Source organism: Capricornis sumatraensis, chromosome 8 (assembly GCF_032405125.1).
Source record: "Capricornis sumatraensis isolate serow.1 chromosome 8, serow.2, whole genome shotgun sequence".
In the NCBI taxonomy this organism is placed as follows: domain Eukaryota; kingdom Metazoa; phylum Chordata; class Mammalia; order Artiodactyla; family Bovidae; genus Capricornis; species Capricornis sumatraensis.
In genome coordinates this window covers 43,252,394-43,275,171 of record NC_091076.1, presented here as the reverse complement: position 1 = coordinate 43,275,171, position 22,778 = coordinate 43,252,394, and the positions used below count along the sequence as shown (strand labels likewise).

The window sequence follows — 22,778 nt, the reverse complement described above, 5'->3', positions numbered from 1 at the left end:
AAAATGTGAAAGGGTTTGAAGCACAGCACAGTTACCTGAGTACCTTAAGCCACTTAAAATGAAAAGACAGAATAGCTCAACAAATGACCCAGTTGGTGTCTATAACCAGCATTTAAGTGATAATATGCATCGTGGTTAACCAGTCTAGTAACCCTGGGCAAGTTCCTTAATCTCCCTGTGTTCTAGTTCTTCCTCATTTGCAAAATAAGGGTAACAGGCGTATCTAACTCAAAGGGCTGTTGCAATGATTAAATCAGTAAAAATCTGGGTATAGACTGCGTCTGACCTATTCCAAGTGCTCAGTAAATATTGGCTCTCACTGTCATTATGACCCAGCTTGGTCTGACTCCAATTTCCATGCACAAAAGTGTTAGAAAAAATTCCTCCTTGAAAGTTACTCATCTGTCTTTAGAAAGAATAAATAATTTAGTCTAAAAGTTTCTCAACCCGAAGATGTGCTCAGTCACTAATTCATGTCCAACTCTTTGTGACCCCATGGACTGTAGCCCACTAGGCTCCTCTGTCCATGGAATTTTCCAGGCAAGAGTACTGGAATGGGATGCCATTTCCTACTGCAGGGGATCTTCCTGGCCCAGGGATTCAACCTGTGTCTCTTATGTCTCCTGCATTGGCAGGTGGGTTCTTTACCAGTAACACCACCTGGGAAGCCCACCCTGAAGATCACAGCCAGCAATATTAAATTAACGCTCCTGCGAGTTTCTTCTGGCTGACCCTGTTCTCCTAAGGAGATCCTCCTTCTGGTCAACATTTTGCTCCTCCTTGCAAAGTCCTCCCTCTTGAGGATGTTGCGTAAGCCTGTAAAGCACGTTAGAATTAGTTTTAAAATCTGTATGTTCCTGAGTTTCTACCAATTGTGAAACAAGTAGCAACTTTGAAGGAAAGTACACAATGGAAAGGCAATGACTTAAGATGATTCATATCTGAAAACAAGTTCTCATCATAAGCGGGATTAAAATACATCCTTTGGGAGCTCTCTGGAAGTTCAATGAAAGGCTTTACCCAATACAAAATTTAACACATTTCCATAATATTGCTGTAATTTATTAAACTGTTCTCCGGTGGTTTATTTCTTCTTCTTTCATATTGTTTTTGCCATTTTCTATATCACTGAAGAGAGAAGTCTTTGAAAGAAGCCTTCGAGCTTCTGTTGAGTTATTTCTTTAGAATGAATTCCCCTGAATAGAATTACTGGGTCAAGGTGGCCGATTCTTTTCATTTTAAGTGCTTATCTGCATTGCTTCCCCACCTGTCAACTTCTACTTCCTTTTATTTAATAGAGGATTGAGCCATATGCTCCCTGGCAGCTTCTCAAGTACTTTCGCAACGCATATTCAATTCTGACATTCTTTTCTGGGTCTATTAATCATGCTCAATTTTTGTTTTTAATCTGAAATCTCTGAATGGATCAAGCTGACATTTCAAGTCTGGGCAAACGCTGCTTTTCTGCAGATGGAGACCACAAGACCTGCCGGAACACGTAGTAAAGTACTCCAAAGTATTTACTTCTGTAGCGGCTCACAGAGGACAAAGGGATGAGACTAAAGTAGCGAATTACTCTGCAGTACTACTTGGTGATAATGAGCCAGGTTTGGCCTTTCCCTACCCCTCGGAAGATTCACTCATAAGAACTCTCATTCGCTCATAAGAACTCTCATCCACTCACGTCTAAAATTCTCCTTTGAACAATGCAATTTGAAAGGATGGCTTGGGCTTTTGCTTCAGCTCTCTCCAGTATTCCCCACTCACCCCTGTCTGTCTCTGCAGTCATACAACGTCCCATGCAGCGACACTGATACTCTTCTCAGAGAAACCTCTGTCACAGGTTTAAGACTTCTGCGAGATCCTGGGTCTGCAAACTCCTGTCAGAGGGATGGCAGGGGCCCTGGAGGGTGATTTATGCCGCCTGGCCACTATGGAGTCAAATCTGACCTTTGGAAAAATAAGTTTATATTGTGCTCAAAACCTCCCTCTACTGAATACACACTGTTGCCCTCATGTGTGACCTTTTCAGTCCCTCACATGGGTTATCAAATTATTTAGATAAGGGCATTTTTCCCAGCATAAAATGAAGAAAGTGAGGTGTTAATAAGGAGCATGAGATTTGGAGGTGAGACATCTGGTTTCTAGCCCCATTTCTGTGACTTACCACTTATGGGGCCATGGCCAGACTGGAGAAGCTTTCTGAGCCATAGATTCCTTATCTGAAGGAGGAGGATAATAATGACTTTAGTTTATTGAGAGAATTAGATGATAGAGGAGAAGCTTTCTGCAATATTTTAAATGCTATTCAAATGTATATCATAGTTTCTCTCCTTACTTTATCACTGTCAGGATCCAAAATTAGGATGATCCTAAAGGTAACACGGCAATAAATTTGAAAAATAAAATGCAGTTTACACTCTGCCTCATTCACTTTAAAATTAGAAACTGTGAGAAAGTCTAAAAAAGAGGGGATATATGGATATGTATAGCTGATTCACTATGCTGTACGGCAGAATGTAACATGACATTATAAAGCAACTACACTCCAATAAAAATTTTAAAATAAATAAATTCTTACAAAATAAAATAGAAGTAGAAACTGTGTTTCCGGGTGATCACTACAGAGCTCTCCTAGCGTATATCTGTAGGATTGATCCAAACTTTGCCTGGAGTCTAAAAGCTGAGGTCTAGCCTGGTGGTTGAGGAGACCACATAGGAAGAGGGTTGAACGTGCCCAGAGTTGTTATAAAGGTTGTAGACAGGAGGAGTGGGGAACACGACTGGACCAAAGTTAAAACTGAAAACTGAAGGCAGAAACATCCTGTCCAAAGCCAGGGGGGCAAAGTGAAAGAACTGAGAAATAAAACTGGCTCCTAAACTTAGTAAAATCAGGCTCAAATAAGACGGCACCTGGAAAAGGGCTTCTCTGGTGGTTCAGCTGGTAAAGAATACACCTGTAATTCAGGAAACCTGGGTTCGATCCCTGGGTTGGGAAGATCTCCTAGAGAAGGGAACGGCTACCTGCTCCAGTATTCTGGCCTGGAGAACTCATGGACTATTCCATGGTGTCGTGAAGAGCTGGACATGACTGAGCAACTTTCACACTTGGAAAAGAATTCCAAAATCATCACTGAGTAAAGCCAAGCCCTCTTTTACATAAATGTGTAACTGCCCAAGTAAGGGATATGCACACAGAAACACGAAGCTTCGTTTTCTTCATTTTGGGTTTGCTGATACTTTCCTAGTCTAGTGACTTGAAAGGTCACTGGGGGAAATATTTGAAAAATACCTGCCAGCCAATGCCAATTCTGCAAACATATGTGACCAAAAACTTTATCTAAGTATCTGTAAGTTCTTGGACTTGTGTAGTTCCACTAGTTAGAACAGTTTGAGAACTCAACAATGAATACATAATTCAGTTCAGTTCAGTCGCTCAGTCATGTCCGACTCTTTGTGACCCCATGAATCACAGCACGCCAGGCTTCCCTGTCCATCACCAACTCCCGGAGTTCACTCAGACTCACATCCATTGAGTCCGTGATGCCATCCAGCCATCTCATCCTCTGTCGTCCCCTTCTTCTCCCAGCCCCAATCCCTCCCAACATCAGTCTTTTCCAATGAGTCAACTCTTCGCGTGAGGTTGCCAAACTACTGGAGTTTCAGCTTCAGCATCATTCCCTCCGAAGAAATCCCAGGGTTGATCTCCTTCAGAATGGACTGGTTGGATCTCCTTGCAGAATACATAGTTAGTGACTGGTTATTTTGGGTTTCTGGACTCAGTTCCAATTATGGGGTGGTCCCCCACACAAACAAGCAATTCTTTGAACACCAACTGGATGTCTGACAATTCAACTCAATTCTAACCCTACCTACCTGAAGATAACATCAGGTCCCACAGGCTAAGGGTTCAGTCCCACAAGTCTGCCCTCCCCCTCACAGCTATCACCAACCAATGACAGACTGGAGGTGCCCATGACCTCCAGTCATGGATGTAAGGGCCAGTCCCAAGTCCAAGCTGTTATCTGTGTTTCTCTCTGACTGGCTGTAAACCAGAGGTCCACACGACCTCCTCCTCAGCTGGATAAATTTGCTCGAGTGGCTCACAGGACTCAGAGAAACACTGTCCTTACTAGATCACTAATTTACTATACAAGGACAGAACTCAGAACAGCCAGACAGAAGAGATGCAAAGAGCAAGGTATGCGGTCAGAGACACAGAGATTCCATTCCCTCTCCAGGCTCTGCATTCTCCCATCATCTCTACGAGACACCAAAGTTTCCACACCCATCCTTTGGATTTTTATGGAGGCTTCATCACATAGGCCTGATGGATTAAATCACTAACCACTGGCAATCAAAATCAATCTCTGGCCCTTTTCCCCTCCCTGGAGGTCAAAAGGGTGGGATTGGAAGTTCTAACCCTCTAATCACATGGTTGGATCCACTGGCAACCAAGCCCCATCCTTAGCTGAGTTTCAAAAGTCACCTCATTAACATCACAGAAGACACAATTATCCCTCTCAGTACTTAGGAAATTCCAAGAGGTTTTAGAGCTGTGAGCCAGGAATAGCGGAGGAAGACCAAATATATATGAAACACACATTTTGGTGATCTGAAATCTTATAAATCACGATATTGTACTGGTCATAACTGTAATTAGCATAGCTTCTGATAAGTGAACCGTGGTGTTTGTGCCATGGTTACAAGGGCCAACTGGTTAGGCATTTTCCGAATCTGGATTATTGAGATCACAATACATCTTTTTACTCAGTCTATCTCCCGCTTTCATTTTCTATACAAATATAACTCTATGAAGACTTTCATACTTTTTATATACAATAATATGTATAAAAAGGAACAATATTTAAAAGACTATTACAAAGCAGAGACATTACTTTGCCAACAAAGATCCGTCTAGTCAAGGCTATGGTTTTTCCAGTGGTCATGTACGGATGTGAGAGTTGGACTGTGAAGAAAGCTGAGCACCAAAGAATTGATGCTTTTGAACTGTGGTGTTGGAGAAGACTCTTGAGAGTCCCTTGGACTGCAAGGAGGTCCAACCAGTCCATCCTAAAGGAGATCAGTCCTGGGTGTTCATTGGAAGGACAGATGCTAATGCTAAAACTCCAGTACTTTGGCCACCTCATGCAAAGAGTTGACTCATTGGAAAAGACCCTGATGCTGGGAGGGACTGGGGGTAGGAGGAGAAGGGGACGACACAGGATGAGATGGCTGGGTGGCATCACTGACTCGATGAACATGACTTTGAGTAAACTCTGGGAGTTGGTGATGGACAGGGAAGCCTGGCGTGCTGCGATTCATGGAGTCGCAAAGAGTTGAACATGATTGAGTGACTGAACTGAACTGAACAAATGATTAGGTAAGACTAAAGTATAAAGTAACTTGCTTCTTTAGGATTTTCATAAATACATATAAACAGACTTCTTAATAAATACCTTAACATAAACAAATGTTGTAAACAACCTTAGAAATTTTGAACTGAGCCTTGGTAGAAAAAGTAAGGAAACAAGGTAAGTGGTAGGAGGGTGCTGGCATCAGAGTATCTAAAATATAATTCACACTTACATCATAAGGAAACTAACCTCACCTAAAGAAAGTTCTGAGGTTCAAGAGGCTAATTCAGTGGCTCAGAGACACTGTCTAGGACCTACATTCATTTAATCTTCCATGCTGCCATTTTTTGGAAAGTTGGCTTCACTTCTCTCACCTTACAGCATATTGTAACATTGTCAGATATAACATCCAAACAACCGTCCCCAGCAAAAGGGGCCATGTTTTCCAGTGTCTTATTGATAAGACTAAAAAGGTCATTAGAAATCTCCAGAATACCCCCTCTCATGATCACCGGCTGACAATGACAAGCAACGTCGGTTACCATTATCATCTCAGTCTAACCCAAATGCAAGAATGGAACAGCTTGGTGTGAAGAATGGGATTATGTGAAAGAGAGACAAAAATATTTTTTAAAATGAGGATCTGTTACACAATCTTCTGTGTTTCACCTGACAATCATTCTCCCTACATCCTTGCTTACTCCATAAGCTTCCTGCCCAAGTTTCTCTTTCACTTTTCCACCCATACTTTCACAAACCTCCAATTTCAACCACTCTACTCCTATTATCACTCCAACTCTGAGAGACCTAATGTCATTTCTTATGAACTTGCTACTTTTCCCTCCTCCCCAGCTGAACATTTTCCCTTAACATGATTCTCCCTTCATTCATTCATTCATTCATGTATGCATGCATTCATTGAACAAACATAATCACCTGGAATAAGTCCCAGTGCTTGGAGGATGGCAGTGAAGAAAACAGTCTAAGATTCATGACTTCACAGAGTTCACATGCTTTTGAAGAGTCTGCTGGGAAAAACAGACAGTAAATAAAACAAATAAGTAAAATATAAATTATGTTGGATAAGACAAAAGCAGGAAATGGTAGGAAGAGCAGGAAGAGCAAGGTCACAGTTGCATTTTTAAACTGAGTAGTCATGGCAGGCTGTATTGAAACAGTAACATTTGAGAAAAGATTTAAGAGAGATCCTTTCTCAGGATATTTGCGAGAAAAGCCCTGAAAGCCGAGGAAATGGCCATAGCAAAGGCCCTTTGGTGGGAGGATGCCCAGGGTCTTCAAGGAGAAGAAAGTGAGCAAGAAGGGAGGAAAGAGTAAGTCATGGGAGCGGAGAAATCGCAGGGGGTGGAGAAGACTGTATAGAACTTTGTAAACCATTGTAATAAATTTAGATTTTACTCGGGGAGATGGGTAACTAGTTGAGAGCTTTCAACAGAGAAGTAATATAAAAATAATTTTGTTTTGAAAGGATTATGCTGGTTGCTGTGTAGAGATTGGGTTGGGCTTGGGTTGAGTAAGAGGAGGGGGTTAGTAAGGACAGAAGCGGGGCCAGTTTGGGAAGCTATTATAATTTTCATAATAAAAGTGATGGTGGCTTGGACCAGAGCAGTAAATAAAGGAGGTGGTTAAAAATGGCCAGATTCTGGGTATGTTTTGAAAATGAAGCCTGTGGTATACGCAAACTGGTTAATAATGAATTATAAGTGAAAGCAGTGTGTTCTTTCCTCCTTTTTTTCTGTAATTATCTCAAAACACTGTATTAGTTATTCTCTTTCCCCAAACATCTTTCATTTGTCCTCTCTTCCTTGGTCTCTTAACATAAGTCTACAAAATTGCTTCAGTTTCCATTTACTGAAAAAAAAACCCAAGCAAAACGAACAGCATCAGCACAGCCCTTGGAGATCTGACAGCCCCTCAAGTTGCCTTTCCATTTTATTCATTCATTCATCCGCATACCCATTCACAAGGTTTACTCGCTCTGATCATTTTTTTTTAATTCTCCAGTTTTCCAGGTTTATACTTAATCTTAGCCTCAAAACTATGCCTTCTTGACAACAATTTTGGTGTGAAAATCATTTCTTGGGTTTTCTGACATTCGAAGTGATTTGTTCTATAACTACTTCAATAATTCTTATTTTTTCTGTACTTTATTGGCCAAAAAGACTCTTTTCTCTCGTATCATTTTGCACAGCTCATATATATGTCTATCCTGAATAAGAGAAAATAGATGAATAAAAATAAGATTTAAATTTACGTTATAAATGGGATGCATTTATGTCATTTAAATGAGAGATTTCCTTACAGAACACCCTCCTACACACTAACTGTACAGTGCTCCTCTCCTGCTCCACTGATGTCCATTTCATATTGAATTTACACAGAAAACGTACATGAAATTTCCAATATTTTCCATGATCCTTTCACTGACTTTTTAACTTTATTAATGTCTTCAGTTTGTGCATCATTTAAAATAAGGTATGTGCTTCAAAAAGCAATCTTATACATAAATAGACCAACAGATGGTTAAACAGTTTATCCCTAAAACATGCATATCCTGTTTTTCAGGTGTGTGTGTATAAGACAGGGAAATAAGCTTTAAGTCTTTTCTTTGGATTAAAGACATTTGGAAACTATTATTAAGGAAGTAGTTAAATGCAAGTGGTCGAACAGGAGATAGCAAGAGTGAACATGGACATTTTGGAAATCAGTGAAATAAAATGGATGGGAATAGGGAAATTTAATTCAGACGGCCATTATATCTAATACTGTGGGCAAGCCCTTAGGAGAAATAGTCAACAAGAGTCTGAAATGCAGTACTTGGGTGCAATCACAAAAACAACAGAATGATCTTGGTTCGTTTCCAAAGCAAACCACTCAACATTAAGGCCTAGAGCTGAGCTGACTATGGCTCAAATAATCATCTATTTATTGCAAAATTCAGATTTAAGTTGAAGAAAGTAGAGTAAACCACTAGGCAATTCAGTGCAGTTCGGTTCAGTCGTTCAGTCATGTCCGACTCTTTGCGACCCCATAAATTGCAGCACGCCAGGCCTCCCTGTCCATCACCAACTCCCGGAGTTCACCCAAACTCATGTCCATCGAGTCAGTGATGCCATCCAACCATCTCATCCTCTGTCTTCCCCTTCTCCTCCTACCCCCAATCCCTCCCAGCATCAGAGTCTTTTCCAATGAGTCAATTCTTCGCATGAGGTGGCCAAAGTATTGGAGTTTCAGGCAATTCAGGTATGACCTAAATCAAATATCATCTGCTTATCCAGAGGAAGTGACAAATAGAGTCAAGGGATTAGATCTGATAGATAGAGTGCCCAAAGAACTATGGATGGAAGTTCATAACATTGTACAGGAGGCAGTGATCAAAAGCATCCCCCGAATAAAGAAATGCAACAAGGCAAAATGGTTGTCTGAGGAGGCCTTACAAAGAGCTGAGAAAAGAAGAGAAGCTAAAGGCAAAGGAAAAAGGAACAGATATACCCAACTGAATGCAGAGTTCCAGAGAATAGCAGGGAGAGATAAGAAAGACTTCCTAAGTGATCAATGCAAAGAAATAGAGAAAAACAGTAGGAAAAGACTAGAGATCTATTCAAGAAAATTAGAGATACCAAGGGAACATTTCATGCAAAATGGGCACAATAAAGGAGAGAAATGGTATGGACCTAACAGAAGCAGAAGATATTAACAAGAGGTGGCAACAATACACAAAAGAACTATACAAAAAAATCTTCACGACCCAGATAATCATGATGGTGTAATCACTCACCTAGAGCCAGACATCCTGGAATATGAAATCAAGTGGGCCTTAGGAAGCATTATTATTAACAAAGCTAGTGGATGAGATAGAATTTCCCAGCTGAGCTATTTCAAATTCTATAAGATGATGCTATTGAAGTGCTGTACTCAATATGCCAGCAAATTTGGAAAACTCAGCAGTTGGCCACAGGACTAGAAAAGGTCAGTTTTCATTCCACTCCCAAAGAAAGACAACGCCAAAGAATATTCAAACTGCCATACAATTGGTTCATTTCACATGCTAGCAAGGTCATGCTCAAAATCCTCTAAGCTAGGCATCAACAGTGTGTGAACTGGGAAATTCCAGATGTACAAACTGAATTTAGAAAAGGCAGAGGAACCAGAGATCCAATTGCCAACATCCACTGGATCATCAAAAAAGCAAGAGAATTCCAGAAAAACATCTACTTCTGCTTCATTGACTACGCTAACGCCTTTGACTGTGTGGATCACAACAAACTGCAGAAAATTCTTCAAGAGATAGGAATACCTGAACACCTTATCTGTCTCCCAAGAAACCTGTATGCAGGTCAAGAAGCAACAATTAGAACATAACATGAAAAAACAGGCCGGATCAAAATTGGGAAAGGAGTACATCAAGGCTGTATATTGTCACCCTGCTTATGTAACTTCTATGCAGAGTACATCATGAGAAATGCCAGGCTGGATGAAGCACAAGCTGGAATCAAGATTGCTGGAAGGACTATCAATAACCTCAGATATACAAATGAAACAATCCTAATGGCAGAAGGTAAAAAAAGGAATTAAAGAGCCTCTTGATGAAAGTGAAAGAGGACAGTGACAAAGCTGGCTTAAAACTCAACATTCAGAAAACTAATATCATGGCATCTGGTCCCATCATTTCATGGCAAATAGATGGGGGAAACAATGGAAACGGTGTGAGACTTTACTTTCCTGGGCTCCAAAATCACTGTAGAGAGTGACTGCAGCCATGAAATTAAAAGACGCTCCTTGGAAGCAAAGCTATAGAAATCCTAGACAGCGTATTGAAAAGCAGAGCCATCACTTCTCCGACAAATGTCCTTATAGTCAAAGTTATGGTTTTTCCAGTAGTCTTGTATGGATGTGAGAGTTGACCATAAGGAAGGCTGAGCACTAAAAAATTGATGCTTTCGAATTGTGGTGCTGCAGAAGGTTCTTGAAAGTCTCTTGGACTGCAAGGAGATCAAACCAGTCCATCCTAAAGGAAATCAGTCCTGAATAGTCATTGGAAGGACTGATACTGAACCCCAATACTCTGGCCACCTGATGCAAAGAGCCGACTCATTGGAAAAGACCCTGATGCTGAGGAAGACTGAGGGCAGGAGGAGAAGGGGGCGACAGGGGATGAGGTGGTTGGATGGCATCACTGACTCAATGGACATGAGTTTGAGCAATCTCTGGGAGATGGTGAAGCACAGGGAAGCCTGGTGTGCTGCTGTCCGTGTGGTCACCAAGAGTCAGATACCACTGAGCAACTGAACAACAACTTAATTAAGGGATGCCAGATGTTTTCATGGAACAAATACTTTCCAGTAGAAAATGCTAATGTAATTAAAAGGTGTTAGTGTTAATGAAAGTGAAAGTGAAGTCACTCAGTCGTCTCCAACTCTTTGCGACCCGTGGACGATAGCCCACCAAGCTCCTCCGTCTATGGGATTCTCCAGGCAAGAATACTGGAGTGGGTAGCCATTTCCTTCTCCAGGGGATCTTCCCAACCCAGGGATCGAACCCAGGTCTCCCACATTGCAGGCAGACGCTTTAACCTCTGCACCACCAGGGAAGCCCTTAAATACAAGAATACAATCTCTCAGAAAACCTATAGAGACACAGAACTTCAGATCCAAGTACTAACATCAAAGATTTCAAGGGAGGAAAGGAAGCCAGGTTGAAAGAAGAAGGGGGAGGAGGCGGGAGAGGGGGGTGAAAGGGGTGGCCTTACAGACGTCTCCTGCCACCTACAGATGCCCAGGCGTTATGGGACTTTTCCCTGGGCCTCCAGAGAAGGGAGGACTGGAACTCGGCCCTACCAGAAATCAGACCAGACCAGAACCAGAATTCGAGTTCTCTGCCAAGAGGAGGTGATCAGTCTCCAATCAACTCAGGCTGAGGGCCCTTCAACCAGATTCCTGCATCCAGGACCGGGGGACTAGAAAAACAGGGAAGGATAGGAAGGGTTAAGGAGAGGAAAGAGAGAGAGAAGAGGAGAGAGGTCAATAAAGTCTCTTGTTCCTTACCAGTCGGGGCACTCTGGCCAGTTGTTCACGTCAGGAGGAGACCAGGGACTAAAGGGTCCCAGTTGCGGCCGCTGGGTCTGGTCCAGTGGCAGGCAAGCTGGCCCCTGAGTACCCTGAGTGGTCAGGATGTCAGTCTCAGCAAAGAAGAGTCCCCGCCAGAGTCGCCATTTGCTGCAGGAAGGCAGACCCCTTCCAGGGCCCGAAACTGGGCTCTTGTCTAACACTCGGAAATGAATTGTCCGAGGAGACACATGTGCTGACAAAGCAAGAGATTTTATTGGGAAAGGGCACCTGGGTGGAGAGCAGTAGGGTAAGGAAACCCAGGAGAACCGCTAAGTGTTAATGAAGAGGACTCAAAAAACATTTCCACTACACGATACCATCAGGAAAAGAGTTCCAGTGGGTGGGTGGAAAATATACATCAAATAAATGAATTATTAATAGCCTGGATCCTTTCACTGACTTCTAAGATAGACTACATTGGATTCCTTTAGATATTTTAAAGGATGATAGAATAAAGTAAAATACGTGTACCGTGGTTTCTACACATCAGATAAACTATGTCCCTGTGGATTTCACTAAACTGAATGATACCTAGTGTGGTTTGAGAGTTAAAGAAAATACAGTAAATGGTGTGTTTGGTGAAGAGACTGAAGATGAAGGTGGATCTGACATGCCTCCCCCTATAGGCCTTTCACAGAAGGTTACTTATCCTTCAGCATCACACGTTCCGCAACGCACACAGCTGGGAGTTAGCAACTCCATACTGCCTCCAGACACATTCCACACGTCGTGTAGAAATGCAAAAGTGAAAAACCGCCTTCTTTGAGGCTTCTGACATCTAGTTATCCGTCTATCCTTCAACTTTGTTTAAAAGTACCATCTACTGCCAACTTCTGGGTAAAGAATTTCTGTCTACTCCAAGCTCTGCTACCATTCTGAGTTACTTTAATGGCTATACAAAGGGTAAACTAGGGCTTGCCATGTGACTCAGTGGTAAAGAATCCGTCTGCCAATGCAGGAGACACAGGTTCAATCCCTGGGTCAGGAAGATCCCCTGGAGAAGGAAGTGGCAACCCACTCCAGTATTCCTGCCTGCAGAATTCCAAGGACAGGGGAGCCTGGAGGGTCACAAAGAGTCAGGCATGACTTTTTAGCAACAAAACAACAACAAAGGGCAAACTATCATCATAGGCTCATTTCTCAGTTGTAATGATTAACTTCTAGTGAATTAGCATCATCATTTTAGTCACTCTACTTTTGATAAATGTATTACCTGAATCTCCCTCACATAGGTAATAGTTATTTCTAATATCAAACTCTCTTTTCCTCCTAGCTTTAGGTATCATCTCCACAATATCTGCTATTTCACCAAATATACACACTTTTGCTTGAATATATTCATTTTATTCTAATCTTTGATCTCATTCTGCATTCATTTACCCATTTTGAACCACATAGCCTGTATAGAAATTTCAATATGTCTAGTAGATTTCTAAAAATTTCCAATGTCTAGTAGACACTGATAGAAATAGGGAAAAGGAAATAAAGAAAAGGAATTTTTATTCAAATCATTTTGGGCAAATTACATTTATTATCCATTCCTGAGTGACTGCCCCTGTATTTTTAAATTTTATTATTTTATTTTATTTTTTAATTTTATCAGATAAACATGGTCTCTTGTAGAACTAAGAGGAAGTAGAGCTTTCTGAACAAAGGAGAAACAAAAGGAACAAAAATAAAAAATCCTTACAGAAGGTAACTAAAGCTAATTTCAGAACAATTCTTTCTTAAATATTTAAAAACTATGATGACAGTTATTCATACCAGAGTTATGGCATAGAAACCAGTGTCAAAGCTATACTGAGCACAGATCTACAAGTCTAAAGAGTATGAAGAAAAAAAAAAATAGCAGATTGAAGAGCCCTGAATTCAGCATCTAACATATAGCAGGTACTCAAAAAGTGTTTATCAGGAATGCTTACATAAACAGTGTTACAGAAGTTTTTGAACAGGTAGACTGAGTATGTAATTCCCTTCCCTCGACCATCCCATAGTTTATCTGCTTTCTGTGGGTACTTTCAACCATCCTCATGGTATTTACAATCATCTGTATGCTGATGGCTCCCAACTATGTAAGAATCCCCTAACTTCTGGATTCTTAAATCCACGTGCCTACTAAATGTATCTAATTGTATGTTCCACCAGCCCCATATTCCACAATGAAGCTTTTTATTTCTTCCTCCAAATATATACCCTCTCCTACATTTTCTTAACTTAGTTAAGTGCACCACGCAAGGCAGTAACTGAGGTAGCATTCTACACTTCTCTCTTTATCAATGAAAAGTGAATGTGAAAGTCACTCAGTTGTGTCCAGCTCTTTGTGCCCCCTTGAACCATACAGTCCATGGAATTCTCCAGGCCAGAATACTGGAGTGGGTAGCCTTTCCCTTCTCTAAGGGAAATTCCCAACCCAGGGATTGAACACAGGTCTCCCGCATCGCAGGTGATTTCTTTACCAGCTGAGCCACAAGGGAAGCCCAAATTCATCAATAACCCTACTAATTTTACTTTCCATATGTTCTTGAAGCTGTTATCTACTCTTTCTCCATACCATCACTACCCCCAAGGAATGAGTCTATCTCAAGTCTATCTCAAGTCCACAGTATTTCATCTAAATGTCAACTCCATGTTTTTTTTCCTTAGCCTTAAGATCTCACAGTGGAATCTCACAACATTACAGTACAAATTCATCCATAAGCTACATTTTATATCCTGCTCCATCCACACCTTGCATTTTACTTTGCCTTATTTTACACTTGACTGGCTCAGTGGTAAAGAATCTGCCTGCCAGCGCAGGTTCAATCCCTGGGTTGGGAACATCCCCAGAGAAGGAGATGGCAATCCACTCCAGGATTCTTGCTTGGGAAATCCCATGGACAGAGGAGCCTGGTGGGCTGCAGTCCAGAGGGTCACAAAGAATTGGACAGGTCCTGGCAGTTAAACCACCATCACAGTCGGCAGGGGGTGGGGGGAGCACTGTTTCCCCATCCACACCATGCTGCTAAGACTCTCGCGTGTTTGCGCTTGATTTTTATTTTCTGCCTGCTTACCTGTCTCTTCATACTGTATTCCTTCTCATCTTTGACGATGTACCATAGGATATCTTGCTGAAGTTTTCCCAGCCCTCCTAGTGTGGGTTAAGAGTCCTTCTTGAATGTTTCTACAATAAAACTTCGTACTTTCCTTAAAAATTATCTGTTTACAGTTCATCATCCCACTCCAGATTGTGAACATACCAATGAGTTACCCACGTGCTCCTTATCACAGTTCCTTGCACATAGAGTATTCAGTAAATAGGAATGCTGTAAATTAAACCCAAACAAGGGAACACGATTTAAAGTTAATAAGTCATCAGCTCAGTTCAGTTCAGTCGCTCAGTCATGTCTGACTCTTTGCGACCCCATGAATCGCAGAACGCCAGGCCTCCCTGTCCATCACCAACTCCCGGAGCTCACTCAGACTCAAGTCCATCGAGTCAGTGATGCCATCCAGCCATCTCATCCTCTGTCGTCCCCTTTTCCTCCTGTCCCGAAGCCCTCCCAGCATCAGAGTCTTTTCCAGGGAGTCAACTCTTCGCATGAGGTGGCCAAAGTATTGGAGTTTCAGCTTCAGCATCAGTCCTTCCAATGAACACCCAGGACTGATCTCCTTTAGGATGGACTGGTTGGATCTCCTTGCAGTCCAAGGGACTCTTAAGAGTCTTCTGCAACACCACAGTTCAAAAGCATCAATTCTTCGGTGCTCAGCTTTCTTCACAGTCCATAATAAGTCATAGTATTGTTTCTAAAATTACTGACATTGTTACTTACATGGAAGTTGAATGGAAATAAGATGAGCTTAGGAATCAGAGGCACACACTCTCAACCTGCGTTCCCCACACATAAACCATGTGAGCCTGGGTTTACTTATGTTCATCCTCAATGCCTGCCTCTTTAGGATGATAATAGCACCCACGCTTCAGGGTAGTTTTAAGAACTGAGGATAATATAGCAAAAAGAACTTGGTACACTCAATATTCTGTTATCGTTATTTCTTTTCTCAGTTCAGTTCAGTTTAGTCACTCAGCCGTGTCCGACTCTTTGCAACCCTATGAATTGCAGCACGTTAGGACTTTTTAAAATGGAAGTATAGTTGATTTACAATGTTCTGTCAGTCTCTTGTGTATAACAAAGTGATTAAGGTATTTACATATATATATAGTTATTATTATTTTTATTGTGACCTTGAAAATAATTACAAAGCACTTTATTTGAAAAGTGAGTCCATATTTGTAAAGCACTTAAAACAGTCCTCACAAGTATGTGCACGTGTGTGGATACATGTGGATATGTGTGTGTATACCTAGCTTTTAGTAGGTACCTAAAATGTATACAAACTCATTACATAAGAGAAATAAATTTCACTGACATTTTATTAATTATACATTCTGAAGAGCTTCAACTATTTTTAGTTGATGTTTTTTATTTTTTAAATAAGCCCAAACAGAAAGAATTATGCAGCTGCAGCAGAGACTATAAAAGCATTATTAGCTACTTTAAACTGTACATTATTGTTGAATGGAATAATGCATAAGTGAATGAATGAAAATGTGGTCTATTTAGGCATCTGGTAAACATACTTCAGCTGTAATTATAGTTATAGACAGGAAGAGGGAGGATCCCATCTGATAGCAAAGATGAGCTTCCCAGTCTGTAAGTGACAGTCTGTAAATGCACCTTACTCTGAAAACAAGAACTATTTGGAAGTTCCAAATAAGTCTAATGTATCTCTTGCTTTACTAGAATTAAGTTGGGACTTGTATTTTTATATTATTTATAAAAATGTTTTACCAAAAGAGAATGGGTTATGAGAGAATAGAATGTTTAGGATCTGTTTCATAAGCAGGGGCACTTGGCAGCGTGCGTGCGTGTGTGTGTGTGTACATAAGCGAGATAAACAGAGACAGAAGTTTTTGAACGGGAAGTGTAGATGTCCTAAATTATCTATTAAAATATTTAAATTAACTGGAAATTAGCCTAACAGAAGATATTAAAAAATACTTCAAGGACCCCTTTGTAAGGAACCATGAATAATTCTATCATTCTATTAACATTCTCTTAATCTCTAAAGCCATGTCCTGGCAGTATAACTCAATTCACAAATAAATACAACATGTTTTCTACTGCAGTGTGATGACGGGTACTTCACAAGGGATCCTCTTCAGAGGTGTTTTCTTTGGTGCAGTAAAGGCTGCTCAATCTGGTCTTTAAGCTCTTTTCCTCTCTTCTTTATGGCCTAGACCTAAAGTTACTGAGTACATACTGCCTTCTCGCCTTCCTTCTCCCAAGAGATGGCGAGCTCTATGAGGCAACGCCTGTGGGTTATTACCTCTCTATCCCCAGGACAAAGCCCAATGTCTAGAATTTAACAGACGCTCAGCTAACATCTGCCGAAGACAGTAGTCCATTTTGCTTCACTTAAAAAGCCATTTCACTTTCACTCAGATGCTAAAGACTTTTAACATCTTAGAAGAAAACAAAGTCATGAAGAAGGCCTTTATCCTAGGACAAATAGCGATTATAATTTTATTGCTTTTTGTTTCATTTAATATTAATATTGAAACAGAAGGAAAAGAAACTTTCCTAAAAAGTGACTATATCGAGGGCAAACAAGTCTTCTGAGAGACAGTCTATCACTACCTGCTGAATGTCAGGAACATGGATGACATGGCGCCAGATCAGGCTCCTGATTTAGGAGCGAAAATATAATAATCACAATAAATCTTAAGAGTCTTGGACCCTTACAAGCTCTACGGACAAGTCCGCTCTACTAGGTAGGCTTGTGATTCCGGTCAAGTTAGTCAAGTAAGTCTGTTTCAATGGGGATCACAGTGCCTCTTTAAATACCCCCGCAGGCTTAAACTGATGAATAAAAAAGAGATGATTTCTGTGAAAGCATGTAGGCTCTGAAAACTGGCATACAAATACAAGGGCTCATCTTGATGCACCACGTAGCTGGCACATGTTGGAAATCACATATTTTAGTTGAAACTTCTAGTATCTTCCAGGAGTGCTGAATTGCCAACTCTGAGGTAAAAGCTGTTTGAGGCACCCTCCACAATGCAGGCAGCTCAGTGCTGAGTGTTACATGTCAGTTTAACGGTTATATAAACCTCCTACATCAAAGGAACATCTCTTTTCTCTTTTAGCACCACCAGTTTCCAATATAACAGACAGACATACTACTACTCAGTGAAGGGTCATTAATGATACGGATGACTTTTTAAACTAGGAGGCAACACATTATAACAGCTAAAAGTGCAGGTTCTGAATTTAGCTTCCTGTGTTCAAATCCTGGATCAGTCTGCTCAATCCTTATAATCTCAGGTTTCTGCTTTGGTAAAATGGATATAATAATAACAGAGGCTCTGCCACGAGTTGCTGCCAGGACTGCATTTAGGTCAAATGCCAGCATCATGGCTAACATATGGTAAACATTAAATAAATTCTAGTTTACCAACATTCATTTTTTCCTTAGATGCTATGAATTATGCTCCTTTTACCATAGATTATTAAATATGATCAACAGGCAATTTAAAAGGGTAGACCACATGTGGTTCAAAGAACCACAAAGAAGTAACAAAATTGTCACGCAGGATGATCCACATACCATCACAACTATCTCCAGCGTCACCGGTCAGCCACCGCAGTGAAAGCAGGGGCCCCGTTCAGCCACGGGGCCGCCCTCGAGAGCCCAGCTCTCCCTCAGCCTGGCCAGTGAATCCCACAATCACATCTTTCTGTTTGCTCCTGCCCTTGTTCATGCTCACCAGGTACAAAGACAGGAGACTGGCCCAGCACAAGTCGGAAATAGAGTGTTTCACCCCCAAAGGGAGTATGGGGAATGGTGGGAGAGCAACCATGAGCAGGTAAGCAAAACGTGAGTGGCCTGAGCTGGTGTGAACTAAGTGTCTGCAAGCTGTAGGCACAGGTGGCTCCCTGGTCCGGGTCCTCACTCAACCCTGCCTCCCAGGCAGTGTGTCCAACCTGGGCCACCGCTGGATTTCTTTGTGTGTTTGATTTGTAAAACCCACATCATCCTCAAGAGAAGTGATGGGAGCCTCCTGTCCCAGATGCTGCTGTTTTCCAGGGCTGTGCGCTTTGCATGTCTGAAGCCTTAGCTCACAGTCAGTGTCCCTGTGGATCTTAACTTACTGGTCAAACGCTTCTGTGGAGTTTGCAAAGTGGGAGGAAACTCAGAACTATCCAGTCACTTGACAAAAATTAAACGGCAAAAGCCTAGGACTGGTTTTGAGGCAAGGACTGCCGTGGAGGGAAAGATTAAGCCTTGATCTCACAAGCTTGGGAATTAATCTGACTTGCATTGAATGAAAAGTCATCTCACAGCCAAGGGCAAATGCCAGGTCAAACAAGTGAACCACAGAGGCCGGAGGCTTTTTGTGAACTGACACCAGGAAAGCTAGCCCTCCTCTAGCTACTGTAGCTTTGCAGCTCCCTTCCTCCTCTGTGTTTGGTGGTGGACATCCCATGTCGCTGTGCTGTGCATGTTCCTTCCTACCAGGCCTTCCCAGTTGAGCTGTGTCCAGGAAACGGGGATACTTGGAACTATAAGCATCGACTGAGCTGTGTTGCATGAAATAATCGTGCTTTATTGCATGGGACTGGGTTTCAAAGAAGAGGGCTCTGGAGATAAAAGACTGTCGAGGCTGGCATTAAATGGCTCCAGGAGGCTGGAGGGGCCGAGTTGGGAAACCGATCACCATGAACAAACTCCCCACCTCTAATTTGCTGTGGCATTTCCCAGTCCATCTGTCATACACAGGTGTGGAAGGGAAGCTCTTGCAAATCAGCCTGGGTTAAAGGAAAGGGGGCATGTAGAGTGTAGTGTGCACACACGTGTGTGCATGTGCTGAGAGCAGGGGCTGCGATCCTGCTGCAGGGCAACGAGAGAAGCCAGTCCCGCTGAACTTTCACACCCCAACACTGTTCGATTCCACAGCAGTGGGTTTCTTTTGGTTTCCAAAATAATGCCTAAGTTTCTACAAGGACACTGTACAACTTTTGGAAGGCCATTCACATTGCAGTCTGTGAAAATAGTGTCCTGACCTGTGTGGTGTATAGCCTGAGCCATTGTTCCTCGCAGCCTGGCCAAGAGCTTGACTGACTTCATCCACTGCTCCCAGACTCAAGACAGCGAGAGCATGAGTACGTGTAGGCACGTACGTGTGCACACGGGTATATCTGATGGCCTTATGCCCCTTTATACAGCCATCTTTAGGTCCCAGTGTATCTGGAAGACAACCACCAATGGATCATTTTGTGGGGGTCACTCAACAGACTGCTACTGGGGTTCCTAGGGTCCTTCCATTCAGATGTGAAAGAGTGGCATAGTTCCTGTACTTGAAAATCATTCAAACAGTGTCAGGGTTGGCAGGACAAGGTGAAAAGACTGCACCAGATGAGAACAGGGGCTCTGTCCAAAGTGACTTCTGATTTGAAGCACTGTCTCGGACTGGATTTCCCAAAGCTAGCAAACCTGATTGCCTATCAAGTATACTAAGGCAAAAATGGATAACACAGATCCAGTGTTTATGGCACACAGAACTCTGCTCCATGTCATGTGGCAGCCTGGATGGGAGGGGGGTTTGGGGGCGAGTGGATACATGTATATGTATGGCTGAGTCCATACATATACATGTATATGTGTATATATACATACACACACACACATATATATACTGAGGAAAAACCTAGGAATATGTAGTGTAACAAGTTTCCAAGGTCATTCTGATTTAGTCAGTCCATAAACCTGTGTTTTGAAATAATCCATTTGTGTAGGAGATGACGTGGAACTATTCATGGCAAACAGATTTCAATTCTGTCATGCCGTATTCTCGTGAGTGTTTGGTCAGCACCTCGAATTCTCAAGTCTGATCAGCCTAGTGAGTAGATTTGTTCAAGGCTGCCTTGATTGAAAACAGGTGAGGTGAAGACAGAGCGTGAGTAAGGGGATGCCAGCTTCCTTGGTTCAGGTCCAGATCTACAAAGGTAGCCACGCAGTGTGTCTACACTGGAATGGTCTGTTTCCCTACAATAGGAAGACATCATTTAGCGTTTGTTTGTAGACAGCCAAGGTAATGGCGAGGCTTATTACACTGATATGTCCTGGCAGGCAGAGGGGAACAGTGTACACTGCCCCAAAGACAGTTCTGTTGGTGCAAACACCTTAGCCCATAGATAAGCACACTTAAGAAGAAACAAATGACCTTCCCTTCCTACTTTTTCTTCTCATTTCTTTAGCATCAAGTAAAAACTGACAAAGAGAGAAAGTGTATGGGAGGAGTCCTTATAGTTGTTCATATCAATACACACACAAATATACTTATCCAGAAGAAATAAGCTTAACGTGAATATTAAGAGAAAGATATTAAGATATCAGAGGGGAGACCACTGCAGTGTAAACTATTTCTAAATAAGGGGTTAGAGTAGTTAATCTCAAGTTGCTTGCTCAGAAATGGAATGGAAGGGCTGGAAACCCAATACCTACGTGAGACTTTGTAGGTACTTTTCGTATCCACTGATAAGGCCCTCTTTCTTATCCACGCCCACTCCGTCCCCCAGTTGCTTCCCAGAGTCACAGGCATGCATCATATTTACTGTGCAAACATCGGGGGTGGTTCTGTGGCCATCATCAAGTCCAACCAGTCCCAAGGAGGGGCTAAGGGAAGATCAAACCATCACAGAAAACCAGGAATGTCAGCCTGCATCTCATTGCCTATGGTTTCTATGATGAAACTACAGAGTGGACTTGATCCTATGAATTTACGCCTGGGGAGGGCCTTGTGAGCCACACTGCTTAGCAGGAGAGGAGGAGCAGCTGTACAAAGCATGCAGTCATGGCCCAGCAGAACAGCGTGACCTCATCAGCAGTGCTGGCAGGGCCTGGGGACACGCCCTCCCCCTCCCTCCTCCTCCTACCCCCTCCCACACTCGGAAAGGACTCGGAACACTGCAGGCATCCATAACAGTCTAGCTTCCCGAAACACTATGTCATTGTTTTCCCTTTGGGTGAACTTTTTTTCCGTCTGACTGTACCATAATTTCTCATTTGTTCACACTTTCACGGTGGACAGTCTGTGTTTCAGAGTAGTCTTCGTGATTGCAGGAGGAGTGAGACAGAGTCCTGAGCAGGGAGATGCTCTAAGAAACGGGAACTCTCTGAACCCTGGAACGTGGGAGTTCATACAGAAATGATTCACCCCCAGGAATGGCTAGAACCTCAGCGATGAATGTCGTCACTGCCCGTCTCAGCAGGGGGATTCCACCTCTGTGCTTCTTAAGCCTGCATTCTGATGTGCTCACGTTAGACTCCGTGATGGAGAGGCACAGCCACTCTGAGTCTCCCAGTCTCTGAGAAAGGGCCCTCCTTCAACAAATGAAATAGATCTAAACCCCCCATTCAGTGCTTGAGGGAAGGAGGGTGGTAAGGGGTGATTTTTACTGTTGCTATGTCATGACACCAAATATGTGAAAGAAAGATCAATCCCCAATCAGTTGATTAGGGATTTTCCCCTAGTAGATGCAGCATCTGATTTTAGTGGGTATAAATATTTAATAATTCCTTGGAGAATCCAGTAACAGTGATGTCATAAGAGTCATTATTAAGTGAATAAGGAACTCAGATTTGAAAGTAACCCCCAAACATGATATCTGTACTAGGATTCTTTTGCCTTTCACTCATTCAATGACTTCTTCCTCCATGTAATGCTCATTATTAAGCATCTACTATGAGCCAAGCACTGACAAGACCCAAGGTGAAAGGATGACCGAGACTAATGCCTCTGAAAACCCACTGTCCATTGAGGAAAAGAGAAAAACAGATCACTGCAAAGCAATGTGGAACTCTTTCTCCATAGGATAATTATTTATCAGATTAACTCCTCGTTTAATATAATATACAGTAATCTATGCCAGTGCAAACAGAATTAAGAGTAACAGAAACTAAATAACAATAAATGTTCAGAAATGGCTAGACACACAGCTATACAAAATTCAGAGTCCATAAAATGCTCCAATCAAAAGACATACAGTGGCAGATTGTTTAAAAAAGAAAAGCCTACAAGAGACCCATTTTAGGGCAAAGCACACAAACAGACTAAAGGAGGGGTTAGAAAAAATATTTCACGCAAATGGAAATGACAAAAAAGCAGGGGTCCCAGGACTCATATCAGACAAAATAGAGCTTACAACAAAAGCCATAAAGAAAGATAAGAAGGACACTATACAATGACAAAACT

At 42.1% G+C, this 22,778-nt stretch overlaps 1 protein-coding gene across 2 annotated transcripts in view; it reads left to right on the top strand.

Annotated features, from left to right (window-relative positions):
* The window catches only part of GRM5 (glutamate metabotropic receptor 5), a 622,492-nt gene that overhangs the window by 586,086 nt on the left and 13,628 nt on the right, over positions 1 to 22,778 (top strand). The window contains exon 8 of one of the 2 annotated variants that reach the window (XM_068978086.1): positions 18,294 to 18,389. The exons of the other annotated variant lie outside the window; for it this stretch is intronic. Coding sequence (XP_068834187.1) covers positions 18,294 to 18,389 — 96 coding nt within the window. The remainder of the gene's footprint in view (positions 1 to 18,293; positions 18,390 to 22,778) is intronic. 2 annotated transcript variants of the gene reach the window in all.